The sequence below is a fragment of the Hippocampus bargibanti genome, linkage group LG07 (genome assembly GCF_051943395.1).
Source record: "Hippocampus bargibanti isolate YZ-2025 linkage group LG07, ASM5194339v1, whole genome shotgun sequence".
Taxonomy (NCBI): Eukaryota; Metazoa; Chordata; class Actinopteri; order Syngnathiformes; family Syngnathidae; genus Hippocampus; species Hippocampus bargibanti.
This window is the reverse complement of record NC_142740.1, coordinates 3,672,067-3,686,866: the sequence shown is the minus strand read 5'-3', so window position 1 is coordinate 3,686,866 and position 14,800 is coordinate 3,672,067. Positions and strand designations below refer to the sequence as shown.

Sequence of the window (14,800 nt, the reverse complement as noted above, 5' to 3'; positions counted from 1 at the left end):
CAATACTCAATAGAATCAATAATCAATAATATTAAAATAAAAAATAGGGTCTGGTGGACGCGGTCGTAAGTGCGGGTGGTCGTGAGTCACGCCGGTTGTAAGTCAAATGTTACCTGTATATACACTTTTGAGATCATCAATGCTGTAAAAGCGCAAAATGTAATCCGGGAAAGGGCTACCGTATCTACTCAATGGTGTCTAAAATGAAAAGATAAATCTGTTTGCTTCTTTCTGACTTCTATGAACGAACTCAACTTCCAGGAGCACAAGATCACCAAGAGTCTTGAGGGTGGTCTACGTCCCATGCACCCCACTTCGGTGGAGGGTGTGGACGACATGATCCGGCTGGGGGACATGAACGAGGCCGGCCTCCTCAGGAACCTCCTTGTGAGACACAAAGACGGACTCATCTACGTAAGTCAACCCCACCCCGCCTTGCATTTTATGGGCCGTAATCTGCCCTGCTGGAAGTGCTTAATACTCTCTTAGCACTCTGGACTTTGTCCTCCCTTGCACCACCTCCTTCGCCTTTTGGTGCGTTTTATCATTCGTCTCCATGGTGACCAATCGGCCTCTGCCGGTAAAGAAAAAATGAATTGAAATTGAGAGTCGTTTTGTCATGTGTGGTTGCGAATGCTGTCAATGTCAGTCAACACGATCAGTATTTATTTATTTTGTTATTTATTTATTTTGTATTTATGTATTTATTTATTTTTTGTGGGGGGTGATATATATATATATACAGTAAAGTCTCGTTATATCGATATTCAAGGGAGTCCGAAAAATATCGATATAACCGGGACTATCGATATATCCGACCCTGTTTGCATGTAATTTTCTCCGTGCGTGCATAGAAAGAGTATCGATATAACCGGGACTATCGATATATCCGATATCGATATAACGAGACTTTACTGTATATATATATATATATATGATAAAACATTGCCGGAGGCCATGGCCAGCGCTTTATCGGCACCCAAGCTCTACGTTATATTTTCAATTCCTGACTAAATTCGCGATTGGCAGTGAATGAGTTCAACACATCAGCATAATGACGCCCATGTGTTTTTCAGACATTCACAGGTTCAATCCTAGTGGCGGTGAACCCCTATCAATTGTTACCGCTCTACACGGCCGATCACGTGCACCAGTACACGGACCGACGTTTGGGCGAGCTGCCACCGCACGTCTTCGCCATCGCAGACAGCTGTTTCTTCAAAATGCGCCGCAACCGCAGGAACCAATGCTGCGTCATCAGGTTTGCGGACTATCGTCATGATTTTCATGTCACAACTGGAACTTTAAAGAACAACCGAAACCATTTTTTTGTTTATAGCATCTAAAATACCCAAAACATGCAGGCTGATATTTTTTGTCAAATGCATCGCGTTATTTATGTGTTTTCCTTCTAATTTCACCATCAACACGGATCAACACGAAGTTTTCAGACCAAACAAAGTACCCAAAATGCATTGTGTGTCGCTTTCTCGGTCAGGGGCGTTCGTGACGTCAGGAATAACCTGACGTCACCTGACGAAAACCGTGTTTTCGAGTCACCAACTCGAAAACAAGACTTACTGAATATTCAGCGCGAATCTTAAAAGATAACATACAGCTATATGCGGTGGAATCATTGTAAAATACACTCAGTAGAATTCATTTGAAGTGATTTTACAAATTATGGACACAACTTGTCCTTTAAATTGAACTTTAGTGGTATCTTTACTTCTGAGTATCGGAATGTTCATCTTTTAGAGGGGTCTGGAACGGATTAATGGCATTTCTATTTGTTTCAGTGGGGAGTGATGATTTGAGTTACAAGAATTGTCGTGAAAAATGAGTAGACTTGTTTTGGTGCCACAGTGGGGAATCAGGAGCTGGCAAAACGGAGAGCACCAAACTCATGCTGCAGTTCCTCGCCGCAGTGAGCGGCCAGCATTCTTGGATTGAGCAGCAGATCCTGGAGGCCAATCCAATCCTGGAAGGTGAGTTTACAATGGGGGTTGTCTTGGATGATATTTTTGCGGAAGTACCAGCTTTTCGAGTTTGGGTATTGGGTACCTGGAATGACTCTTAATGACACCCCACAGCCTTCGGGAACGCCAAAACCATCCGTAATGACAACTCCAGTCGTTTCGGCAAGTACATCGACATCAACTTCACCAAAGGGGGCGCCATCGAAGGGGCTCGCATCGAGCAGTACCTGCTGGAGAAGTCCAGGGTCTGTCGTCAGGTAAGAACACATTGAGAGAAAATAAAACTGGGTCGTCCTGAAGATGGAAAAGGTTTGCTTTCCAGGCACCTGAGGAGAGGAACTACCATGTTTTCTACTACCTGCTCATGGGAATGCCGGCTGAGCAGAAGAAGATCCTTTCGCTTGGGAGCGCCGCTCAGTACAACTACTTGACAATGGTATGGAAAGCCCTTTCGACAGACTCCTGGTTCATGGATAAACACACACACACACACAACTGTACTTCGTCAACAGGGTAAGTGCACCAGCTGCGAGGGTCGTGACGACATTAAGGAGTACGCTCACTTCCGCTCGGCGTTGAAGATCCTCATGTTCAGTGAGAACGACATCTGGGAAATCTGCAAGCTTCTCGCAGCCATCCTTCACATTGGCAATGTTGACTTTGAAGGTGAGACAGGTGTAAGGTGGTCATAGTCTGGACATCTCAAGGTCTATGGTATGTGATCTGGTCTCAGTGATTAGTCTTGGCCTCGATTTGGTTTTGGGTCTTCAAATTCTTGGTCTTCTCGATCAGGAATGAGTATGTCAGTGGGACAACTCATATTAGACTGTTTGGAGAGAAAGTCAGATAGGCCAGACTGAGATGGTCTGGACATGTCCGGAGTCGAGAGAGTGAATATATTGGGAGAACGATGCTGAGTCTTGAACTGCCAGGCAGTAGCCCGAAAGGAAGTCCTAAGACAGTGGTTCAAGAACTTGGGTTCGATCGAACCCAAGTGCTTTGGTGAGTCAGTCTCAGGGGTACGGTGGATTCTACGCCACAGAGGTCCACCCCTCAGTCTAGTCTGTGGTTAGCGGGCACACTCATTGAAAGAAGGGTTTGATGAATGAGTATATGAAACTGGTGGTCTGGTCTGGTGCCTCCAACAAGATTAAGAACCACTGTATTTTGGAGAGAAAGTCAGAGGCCAGACTGAGATGGTTTGGTCATGCCCAGAGGAGAGCGAGCGATTTTCTCGAAAGAATGTTGCTGAGCCTTGAACTGCCAGGCAGGAGACCGCAAGGAAGACCCAAGAGGAGCTTTATGGATGTTGTCAAAGAGGACATGAAGGTAGCTGGTGTGAGAGAAGAGCATGCACAAAACCTGGTTAGATGGAGGACACTGATTCGCTGAAGGGAAAAGCTGAAAGGAAAAGAATAAATTATTGGTCTTCTCAAAATCCTGATATTTAACCTGGTCTGTTGACTCATACTCAATCCTTCAAAAATCTTGGTTTTGACTCCAGATTGTGGTCTTCTCAAAGTCCTGATATTTAACCTGGTATGTTGACTCATACTCAATCCTTCAAAATCTTGGTCTTGACTCGGTTTGGGGTCATCTTGATTTTGGTCTGGTATCCTCAAATATTTGGTTTTGGCATGCTACCGACTCCTGAAAATCTTGGTTTTGATATGGTGGTCAAAGCGTTAAGTTTTATGTCTTGAGTTGGTCCCAATATCTCGTCTCCTCAAAGTCAAGCTCTTGACTTATCTTTGAACCTAAAAATACTCCCACTTCCTTCCATTTCAGGAACCATCGTGAACAATCTGGAGGGCTGCGAAGTCCTGCCGTCATTACATTTCGACATGGTGTGCCAACTTTTAGAGGTGGGTAAAAAATACATAAATATTTGACAGCAAATGCAAGTGAGATGATATACAGGCTTGACACCACTTCCTTTTGTTCGTTAGGTGGATCCGAAAGTTCTGGAGAAGAGTTTAACTCAGCGCTCCTTCATGACCATTCGGGAGAGCGTCAGCAAAGTTCTGACATCAGCACAGGCCCAGGATGGCAGAGACGCCTTCGTCAAGGTAACAGGAAGTCACTTTCAAAAAATGTCTTTGGTCCCCAGTTCTCATGATTTTAGTCAAAACTAGTGTTATCTTGGTGACCTTTTGGTTGAAAATGTACCCCAAAAAAATCTTTGGTCCCCAGTTCTCATGATTTTCAACAAAATCAGTGTTGTCTTGGTCTCTACTCTCATCTTAGGCTCAAAATCTGATTGAACTGGATATTTTATTCCGTAGAGAATCTAACTGTGAGCGTGCGTGTGAACCTCTTATGCTTTCGGTGGACACACTTTATGACAGAAATGATTTTCTTTATGGTCCGTCAGGCTATTTACGGCCGTCTTTTCATTTGGGTGGTGGACAAAATCAATGCGGCCATTCACAAGCCGCCCGGGGTTTCCGACGAGGTCAGACAGTCCATCGGCCTCCTTGACATCTTCGGCTTTGAGAATTTCAACACAAACAGGTCAGTGTTCTCCTCTTGGAATAGTCTAAGTTTTTTTTTTACCATGATCTATGATCCGTCCCCATATCTATGTTGTTTTCGTAACTGATGGTTGGCAAAAAAATACACACACCCTGCACTTGATTAGAAGTAAAAGTACCACATTTGTGTTTATAAAAAGGAACTAGAAAAGTCAGATTCTTTTTAGACATTTTTTGTGTTCTACAGTGATACCTTGGCTTACGAACTTGATTGGTTCCCAGACAGAGTGTGTAAGGCGAAAAGTGTGTATCCCAAAAATTAATTTCCCATAGGAAACCATTAAAATGAGAATAATCCGTTCCCAGGTCCCCATAAAACATAATTTTCTACTTTCTTATTTTCTAAGCCTTAAAACTACACAGAATATACCTTATTTTATGTACAATAAATACAATAAGGATGTATTTGTATTTTCCCGTCATGGTAGCTTTAAGCAGCTTTGCATCAACTACGCCAACGAGCAGCTGCAGCAGTTTTTCGTCAGGCACGTGTTCAAACTGGAGCAGGAAGAATATGCCAGAGAGAGCATCGTGTGGGAGCGCATCGACTATAAGGATAACCAGGAAACTTTGGATGTGCTTGCTAACAAGGCCCTTAACATACTGGCCCTTATAGATGAAGAAAGCAACTTTCCCAAGGTTCAAATTCTTTCTTTATTTATATTTTTCAGTTAAACTGTTCCTGTTCTAATTTCAAAATGTTTTTTTTTTTTTGGTTTTGGGTAAACCTCATCAGGGTACGGATACCACCATGCTCCAAAAAATGAATCAGGTTCACGGGAAAGGGAGCATCTACATTTCCCCCAAGAATAACTACGAGACTCAGTTTGGAGTCAATCATTTCGCAGGCGCCGTCTACTATGACTCCAAAGGTAAAAAAAAAAATTCAAACAAACGAGCCAACTGTCAATTTTAATATAGGCAACACTTGAAAGTTTGGCCTCAAGTTATCATTTCAAGTCGTGGTTAGTCAGAAAATCATGTTTGAAGTCGGGTGTAGGATCGTGTTATCGTTTCAAATTTGGCATAAAGACCTTCAAATCAGGATTTAACGCCGGTATTAAGTCATTCACTGCCATTACCGAATTTATTCGGGTATTGAAAAGCATGACGTGGAGTGCCATTCCCGAATGTGTTCAGGTTTTGATATTTCAAAGCATTGGTCAGACGTCTGGCAACGTTTTCCCTGCCACAATGGGCAGCATTTACATTTTGTACAGTCGCCCCCATTTCAAGCTCAGATCACTCCATCACCTCATAATTTAGGAATTAACTCTTTTTTTCTGATGAAAGAAGAGAGTCCAAGGTTTCTGAAGATACATTTAATGTTTATGTAGTCCTAAAACTCAATATTCTGTGGGTCCTGAAATGCGAGTGAAAACGACAAAAACCCTGGTACTGGAGTGGACACAGTTTTGCACATCGTCTGGCAGTGAATTAGTTAAGGTTTCGAGGCAAGGTTTCAATTTAGTTTTTCTGGGCAGTGTCATGATTCAAATCAGGTTTTCAGACATGGATCAGTGGATTCAAAGTGTTCGGGGTTTAAATGAAGAGAGCGACTTAAAACAGGATTGTAGTTTAAAATTAGAGTTTCAAGGGTAAGAATTTGAAATGAGGGTTTCAGAGCATCGTTATGGTGTCAAGATTGTATTCTCAGACAGCGTCAGACTTTGAAATTAAGCAGGATTAGGGTTTCAAAAAAAATTGTTTAAGATTACAGTTTAGGGATTCAGGACAGGTTTAGGGTTACAAAACAGTATTAGGGTTTATTTGTACCTTCAAAGCAACATCTTCAATCATATTTTTTTTAGCGCTCTTCTGACCAAAGATATAATTTTGCTAACTAAATCCCCTCTGTCTCAAATAAAACATCCCAAGGTTTCCTAGAGAAGAACCGCGACGCATTGAGCCTCGACCTCATCCAGCTGGTGGAGACATCCGGTAACAAGTTGCTCAAGTTGGTCTTTCACAACGAAATGTCCACGACCAACAACAACAGCATCAAGAGCGCAGCCAACCCCAGGATGGTCATCAAGACACCCAAGAACACGCTAAGAGTCAGTTAGCATAAACCGCAAAGCCACCGTTTCAAGCCACTGGTTTCAAGCTATCTTGAAACCAGACCGCTATCCTGGCATCTGTCCTGAAATCCTGATTTCAAACCAATGATCTGTTCTCAAACCTTGAACGCTATTTCTAAGTCATTGAAAAGACAACTTCTAAAGCCCTTTTCCAGGTCTGAAACCATAACCTGAACCCTTAATCGAGGATCAAAACCCTGATTTGAAACCATAACTTGGTCCTGACACCCAAATTTATAAACTTGATTTAGTGTAAGTAAGAATAAACATTTCTGATGTTTTTTTTGTGTCTAATAGCAAGCTAACGACGGCAAGAAGCGAGTTCCCACCCTGACCGGTCAGTTCCGTCAATCCCTTGACTCACTGATGAAAACCCTGACAGTGTGTCAGCCATATTTCATCCGGTGCATCAAACCCAACGACTATAAGAAGCCCATGGTCAGCACCGCCCACCCCATCTCACAATAACAGAGGACACGCATGGATCTTATTTGTATTTGTATTCAGCTGTTTGACAGAGACCTGTGCCTACGTCAATTGCGCTACTCGGGTATGATGGAGACCATCAGGATCCGCAAAGCCGGTTATCCAGTCCGTTATACATTTGACGAGTTCTTGGACCGCTACAGGGTTCTTCTCAAGACCTACATCTGTGACCCACAAAAGGTACGTGAACCTGTTGGATATTCAACATCTTGGTGTTGAATTACAGTATTTGTCTGGAGTTGAAGTTCTTGGTCTTGAGTCTTCAATAAATCATGATCAGTCAGATCAAGTCTTCTTCCTAACTTGGTCTCGACAACGTTTTGGTATTGACTCCTCGTTGGCTTGTGTGTGACTCGGCCTCAACGTTTTTCGCTTCTTGGTCTTACCTTCTCAAAGTCTGGAAATGGTTGAGATTCTTCCAGATCAGTGGTTCTTAAACAGAGTTCGATCGAACCTAGGGGTTCTGTGAGTCCGTCTCAGTATCCTCCGCCGCAGAGCTCCACCCCTCAGTCTAGTGTGCAGTTAGTGGGCACAGTCATTGAAAGAAGAGTTCGGTGAATGAGCATTTGAAACTGGTGGGGTTTGTTGCCTACAACAAGATTAAGAACCACTGTACTCGACGATGTTTTGGTATTGACTCCTCGTTGGCTCGTTTGTGACCGTGCCTCAACCTTTTTCATTTCTTGGTCTTACCTTCTCAAAGTCTTGACCTCTGACAAAGGCGGAAGTATACACCGAAACATGTCAGGTAATTGAACACCTAATATACACTGTCTGTAAGAAAATAATCTGTTTTAAATTAAAGTCTTGACCTGGTCAAGATTCCTCCAGATCTTGGTTTGAACGCTCCTCGTTCTCAACCCCTCAATATCTTGTTGTGGTTTTTTGCTTGTCATATGATTCTTTTTTTTTCCAACTGCATGGACAGGAAAGCAAAGAGAAATGCTGCGAAAGCATCTGCGAATGTCTGCTGGCTGGGGAGGGGGACTGGAAGACTGGAAAGACAAAAATCTTCCTCAAGGTGGTCTGACTTTGAATGGAAAAGGACTGATATGATTTTAAAAAAAGTATATCTAACAAATCCAAAAACAAATGACCCTTAGGATTTCCATGACACCATGCTGGAAGTGGAGCGGATGAAAGAACTGAACGCCAAGGCGCTTCTGATCCAGAAGGTTCTACGAGGCTACAAATACCGGTAGTGAAGATAAGTTCTCGCTTGCGTGCCTTCTGATCATTGTTATTGATGATTCGTGGCTCTTTGAAGAAAACAGTTCCTCAAGAAAAGAGCAGCTGCTCTCATCATCCAGAAGCACTGGCGTGGACACAAAGGGAGACAAGTTTACCGCGTGGTGAGTCCCGACAGATTAGTGCACTCCACTTATGATTAAAATGATCTGCCATTGTTCTTGTGAAATCTTTTAGGTCCAAAAGGGCTTTGCCAGACTTCAGGCTCAGGTTCGCTCCCGCCAGCTCCACCTCCTGTACAAGAGAAAGCGCCAGGCGACCATCTTACTGCAGGCCCAGGTGCGAGGCTATGTAGCTCGCAAGGACTGGATGCGCAAGAGGGACGCCGTGGTATTATTGCAGGCACACACCAGAGGCTTCCTAGCCAGAAGAACTGTCAAGAACATGAGGAGAAACGTAAGACCGTCGTCAACATCTGACACATTTTAAAAAGTATTTCTGGGTCAGTAGAGGAATGTATCTATCTACAGTAAAGTCTCGTTATATCGATATCGGATATATCGATAGTCCCGGTTATATCGATACTATTTCTATGCACGCACAGAGAAAATTACATGCAAACAGGGTCGTATATATCGATAGTCCCGGTTATATTGATATTTTTTCGGACTCCCTTGAATATCGATATAACGAGACTTTACTGTATTTAAGTATCTGTCAGCTAAAGAGAAAGAGGCGGAGGATCTTGCCATGCTGAAGCGTCAGAAACATCTTGAAGAGGTACTCAGGCAGAAGAAGGAAATGGAGGCCCGAGCCCAGTCCGAGTCCATCACGGATAAACAGGTGGACGACATCTTTGGATTCCTCCCTGTCATGGTGGGCGGGCAAGAGGGACAGGCGCCTGAAGGGTTTGAGGTGAGGACACATAAGGCTCCTCTTCTGTTCTGCTTTTACTGTATGTCAACACGTGGTTTCTGTGCGCTTTCAAGGCTTTGGAGAGCAAACGAGTTCTGCTGGAGGAGATCGACATTGACACCATCTCCATGGAGGATGAAGATGTTCCTGTAGAGGAACAGGATGACCTGGATGATTACCCCTTCTCCAAATTGGCGTCAATGTACTTCCAAGGGGGTGCGTCACATTCGCACATCCGCCAGAGGCTGAGACGACCTCTGCTTTACCATGAGGACGAGGGAGACGTCCTGGTACTTCTTCATCTGTTTCTCAAACTAACGCCTCATTCCAGACCAGCTGTGAAGTCAAGAGCTTTCCGCTTAGCAGCGCCGCAGATGCCAGTAGACAAAAAAATGTAATCCCCCCCAAAAAATCCAAATATTTTACTCTTTATTCCTGTAATCTGATTACAGCAGTTCTAACACAACAAAAGTTTGCAGTCAGCAGCTAGCGGCTCAAACAGGAAGCTAACATATGAGTTTGCACCAGGCTATAACCTCGCTCAACAGTTGAATAGCTAATTCGTGGCGATGAAAAATGAGAAACTAATAATCTCAAATGTAATGTGAACTTTTCAATATAAAATGGATCAAAGATTTTACATCTGGATCACAATAAGAAACATAAGTCGCCAAGCTAGCAACTAGCTTGTTAGCGACTTCCCAGTTGTCTGGAATGTAGCTCCAATCTTTTTCGCAAATTTCGCTAAATCATCGTGTCATTATTTACTTCTTACTGTTGTTTCTTAGGCCTCGCTGAGCGTTTGGTGGATCATCCTGAGGTTCATGGGGGATCTTCCTGAGCCCAAAAAACAGTTCCAGTTGCAAGGAAGCACCTCACAGGGACGCTTTCTCAGTCAAGATATAATGGACAGAAAGGACCGACGTCTCAGCCACATGGTCGGACTAGATCAGGTACAAGTTCTTGGGTGAAAGAGAGAGAGCCACACCAATTTTAGGTGAGAGAGTGGCTGAGTCCTGGCATTGCCTTTCACACTCGGCATTAAATTTCCCCCAATCTGCACGAGATATTTGCTGGATAAGTTTACCAACCCCATCGGACCCCCCCAATTTAAGTTTTCAAGTTTGGTTTCGTCAGTTTAAGTGGAACAGTAAGTTCCAAATGTCTCCAAATGAGGTATTCAGGACTATACAGTGATACCTCGGTTTACGAACCCCTTGGCTTACGAAGTTTGCGGTTTACGACTGTTAAATTTATGTAAATTTTACATACAAACTTTTTTCGGGATATACACGGAGCTGCCTCAAAGAGTGATGTGTCGTTCGTGAACGAGCCGTTCTTCTAACAACAAAATGGCAAACGGCTGTTTTTGTCCTCTATTCCCCGCCCCAGTCTTTGGTTAAAGCCACGTGATTGGTCAAGAACGCAGCAGTGAGGGGAGGTGGTTTAAACAAGAGACAGTCAGACAACTGTGAGAGAGTTTCAACTTTGATGGTTCAAAGGCAGAGTGTAGACTGCAAGGTTAAAATATCCCATCAATCAGGCTCCACAAACAACCCGCAGAAGCCATCTGTACACTGATGCAAAAAAGCTATCAACCCAGCTAAACAGAACACAATTGATGAGGAACTAGGTAAAATTATCAGAGAAAGCACCTGCAAGAGATCATTCCTCAAGACGGTGAAAGAAGGTTACGTTCCTCATCAAGTGTTTAATGCTGATCAAACCGGCCACTCCATTCCATCAAGCCATCAACGACCATCACAAAGGTAAATAAAACGACTTTATTATAGAGTGCAGTTTATTTCTTTAATTATAATACCATAGCACATTTATTATACATGAAATAAAGTATATTTTGTGTAGTTTTAAGGCTTAGAAAATTAGAAAGTAGAAAATTATGTTTTATGGGGACCTGGGAACGGATTATTCTCATGTTAATGGTTTCCTATGGGGAATTAATTTTTGGGATACACACTTTTCGCCTTACACACTGTCTGGGAACCAATTAAGTTCATAAGCTGTATTGCATTTGAAACCAGAGTTAACTGGGTTAGCCTTGAAAACTTAACAAAAAAAAAAAAATCAAAATTCCAAAGAGTTCCCAATATATTCATATTTTCATTTTAGCGTGTGCTCCGGAACAAAAACCACCAGCAGCCTTCTCCAGTTCAGGAGGAGTCCACTCCCAATAGAAAGGCGTCCATGTTCACGGATCTCCTCTCGAGAAACAAGAGGGTCACTCCGGGCGAGGTGGCCCCAAACAACAAGGTCTACACTGTCCCCGAAGGGAGCCCTCGAATCCGAAAGGGGTCTACGTTCACAGATCTACTGTCCCGGAGTCGGAAAACCTCTAGCGTTCAGGAAAATGGAATTCCCAGATCTTCTTCCAGCTTCCGGAAACCCTCCGTCATTATGGAAGAGGTCAGACCATGACTTTTAAACTGTCTTTTTTTGAAAGGTGTTTCCTGTCAATCAGGGTTAGTTGAGATGTACATACACTATTCTGTAGAGCAAATATGAGCTAACAGGGGTAGCCAAATATTTTTGACACATATATCACATATAGAAACATATAGATGACTCAAATCTATCTTCCCACAAAATTACAATGCATATTTTTTCGCAGTCTGGCTCTTTAGTGGTCAGACTTCCACTTGGCAGTCTTACAATCCCTTTTATACTTTCTACGATACATCGATGAAAAGGTTTCTTCAGCCGTCATCTGTACTTCTTTGAAGGTGTCGGACGTTTGGCTTCTTATCCAAGATGCTTCGTCAGCAAACTAGTCTTTTTCTGGTAGTTTCGGCCCTCTATATATCCCTACTGTCCAGACATGGCGGTGCCAGACTCTGATTGGTCCCTGCTCTTAGGTTGGGGGAAGCAGAGGACTACTCCCTGCGGCTACCCTGATTTTTTCTATTGGCCTGACTGATTACTTCTATTGTCCTGCCTGAGTATGAGGTCTACGACTGGCCTGATTGCCCCATTTGCTCTGGTATCATCTCATCAGCATAACTAAGCCTATGTTGCCTAAGAAGTCTGTTGTACGAACGATCCAAATTGAACCACACTCCATCATAGTTTCTACCCATCATGTTTCTACGGTACAACAACAAAGTTTGAGTTATAGTTTCAGTGCAAGTCGGGACTCTTTGCCACCTGGAACTACCTAGCTTCACAAATATTCTGAAAAGGTCTTCATTCCCTTTAGTCTGACGATCAGACCGAGGTGTCCAAGGCTCCCACCCTACAGACGCTGAAGGAGGACGGTGACGACGTCTTGATTGGCGAGGGTCCCACCCTGGACCGACCCCTGACATCTCTGGAGAAGCTTCACATCATCGTGGGCTACGCCATAGTCCGACGTGACCTCAGGGATGAGATCTATTGCCAGATCTGCAAGCAGCTGCACGATAACAATAATCGCAACAGCTACTTCCGAGGATGGATCCTGCTCTCGCTCTGTCTTGGTGTCTTCCCGCCGAGTGAAGGCATTATAAGGGTGAGAAGAGGCCATTTTGTCAATGGGAAACTACCGTAAAAGGCTACACTTACTTTTGATGCCTTATAAAAGTGCAAAGTAAAAGTCCACAAAGCAATCTCACATTTATTGGTATATAAACAAGCACGAGAGCTAATTGAATTGGTGGCTAACTAGCCAGCTAGCAATTTGACATCAGTCATGTTAAAATAAAAAAAGAAGGGATTATTAGGGTGAGGAGAGGCCATTTTGACCAGCGGAAGCTACAAAGCAATCTCACATTTATTGGTATATAAACAAGCACGAGAGCAAATTAAATTGGTGGCTAGCTAGCCAGCTAGCAATTTAACATCGGTCATGTAAAAACAGAAGAAATTAATGGATTGTAAGGGTGAAGAGAGGCCATTTTGACAATGGAAGCTAGCCTAAACTGCTACACTTTGTTATGGTGTCTTATAAAGGTGTAAACCTAAAGTACATAAAACAATGTTACATTTTGTATGTACTCAACAAACAGGAGAGGAAATTGAATTGATGGCTAGCTAGCCAGCTAGCAATTTAACATCTGTCATGTGAACATGCAATAATTTAATGGATTATAAGCGTGAAGAGAGGCCATTTTGACAATCGGAAGCTACCATAAAAGGTAACAATTGGTTGCCGTGTCTTATAAAAGTGTAAACTTAAAAGTACACAAAGCTATCGTACATTTTGTATATGAACAAACAAGAGCGCAAATTGAATTGGTGGCTAGCTAACTAGCCAGCATTGTAAACATCGTTCATGTTAACAAGAAATACAGAAAACACTGTAAACAGAGTGGTTGGTTATTTAACTCTCAAACATAGGACAACAACACAGGATTTCTACACTTTGACATTAATTTAATGTAAAACATCAAACATAACACAGAGATGCTAACTTTTATTCACAAGTGATAAACATGGCTAACCGGTGGTTAGTTTGCGTCGAACAAACATCAGATTTCTACATTGTCCGTCTGATGTCGTTTTCGTAACAGTACATCCAGAGTTTCATCCGCTCCGCTCCCAGCGGCTACGCATCGTACTGTGCCGAGAGGCTCCGTCGGACCCTCATGAACGGCGCCCGAGGGGAGCCCCCCGCTTGGCTCGAGTTACAGGTACTATGACTCATTTAGTGTCACATTTCATGAAGCAAGCCGATTATTATTATTTTTTGACATGACAGGCCACTAAGACAAAGAAGCCCATGGTGGTATCGGTCACTCTCATGGACAGACGGTCCATTAACCTTCCTGTAGATTCGGCTTCGACTTCCAAGGAGCTCTGCCAGCTCCTCGCTAACAAAGTGAAACTTAAAGACATGTTTGGCTTTTCGCTCTACGTTGCTCTGTATGAAAAGGTAAATATGAATCGGTGGTCTCGGTAAGTCACAACATCCGTTTGATAGTGGTGGGTTGCTAGGTTCATAGGTTTTGGTAGTTTGTAGTCCAAGCTAGTACAGGAATTAGCCACCTATGTCTGACACAACTCATGAATCCCACGTGACTTAAAGGACAACCGACGCCTCCGGACAAGTTGTGTGCATAATTTGTAAAATCACTTCAAATGACTTCTACTGAGCGCATTTTACAAAGATTCCACCGTGTATAGCTAAGTTTTAAGACTCGCGGCAAATATTCAGGAAGTCTTGTTTTTGAGTTGATGACGATCCCCTAAGTGACGTCACGGAAGAAACGCCCCTGACCGAGAAAGTGACACACAATGCATTTTTGGTCCTTTTTTTCGTCTGAAAACACTGTGTTGATCACGAAATTAGAAGGAAAACTACATAAATAACGCGATGGTGAATCGTTTTTTGCCGCAGCCAATGGCGGTAACACGCATAAAGAAGATGTAAGTTTACACAAATTCCCAGTGGACAAATCAGCCCATTTCCAACAGAACTTGGGCGCCATATTGTGCATTTTCTGGGCGCTATATTGGAGTCCAGACGGCTCGAATTGATACGGAAGGACTTCTTTAATCGATTGCAGACATTTATGCTTTCCTCTTCAGAACTATTTGAATCGTATTCATAACTGGATGAGTCACAAGAAAGCATCTTCTCCGAATCTAAACTCTCTGAAGCCATTGTTTTGATTCTGGAGCT

The 14,800-nt window shown here is 43.1% G+C and overlaps 1 protein-coding gene across 2 annotated transcripts in view; it reads left to right on the top strand.

Annotated features, from left to right (window-relative positions):
• Window positions 1-14,800, top strand: part of myo7ba (myosin VIIBa) — a 31,094-nt gene that overhangs the window by 6,074 nt on the left and 10,220 nt on the right. For both annotated transcript variants that reach the window (XM_088999980.1, XM_088999979.1), the window contains 25 exons: window positions 262-414; window positions 1,077-1,261; window positions 1,867-1,988; window positions 2,094-2,236; window positions 2,302-2,415; window positions 2,492-2,645; window positions 3,768-3,844; window positions 3,929-4,048; window positions 4,354-4,493; window positions 4,942-5,152; window positions 5,250-5,385; window positions 6,392-6,570; window positions 6,892-7,032; window positions 7,102-7,260; window positions 8,009-8,101; window positions 8,184-8,278; window positions 8,348-8,432; window positions 8,506-8,724; window positions 8,980-9,183; window positions 9,258-9,473; window positions 9,972-10,136; window positions 11,314-11,607; window positions 12,398-12,688; window positions 13,689-13,808; window positions 13,877-14,050. In XM_088999980.1, the coding sequence (XP_088856106.1) occupies window positions 262-414; window positions 1,077-1,261; window positions 1,867-1,988; window positions 2,094-2,236; window positions 2,302-2,415; window positions 2,492-2,645; window positions 3,768-3,844; window positions 3,929-4,048; window positions 4,354-4,493; window positions 4,942-5,152; window positions 5,250-5,385; window positions 6,392-6,570; window positions 6,892-7,032; window positions 7,102-7,260; window positions 8,009-8,101; window positions 8,184-8,278; window positions 8,348-8,432; window positions 8,506-8,724; window positions 8,980-9,183; window positions 9,258-9,473; window positions 9,972-10,136; window positions 11,314-11,607; window positions 12,398-12,688; window positions 13,689-13,808; window positions 13,877-14,050 (3,990 nt within the window). The remainder of the gene's footprint in view (window positions 1-261; window positions 415-1,076; window positions 1,262-1,866; window positions 1,989-2,093; window positions 2,237-2,301; window positions 2,416-2,491; window positions 2,646-3,767; window positions 3,845-3,928; window positions 4,049-4,353; window positions 4,494-4,941; window positions 5,153-5,249; window positions 5,386-6,391; window positions 6,571-6,891; window positions 7,033-7,101; window positions 7,261-8,008; window positions 8,102-8,183; window positions 8,279-8,347; window positions 8,433-8,505; window positions 8,725-8,979; window positions 9,184-9,257; window positions 9,474-9,971; window positions 10,137-11,313; window positions 11,608-12,397; window positions 12,689-13,688; window positions 13,809-13,876; window positions 14,051-14,800) is intronic.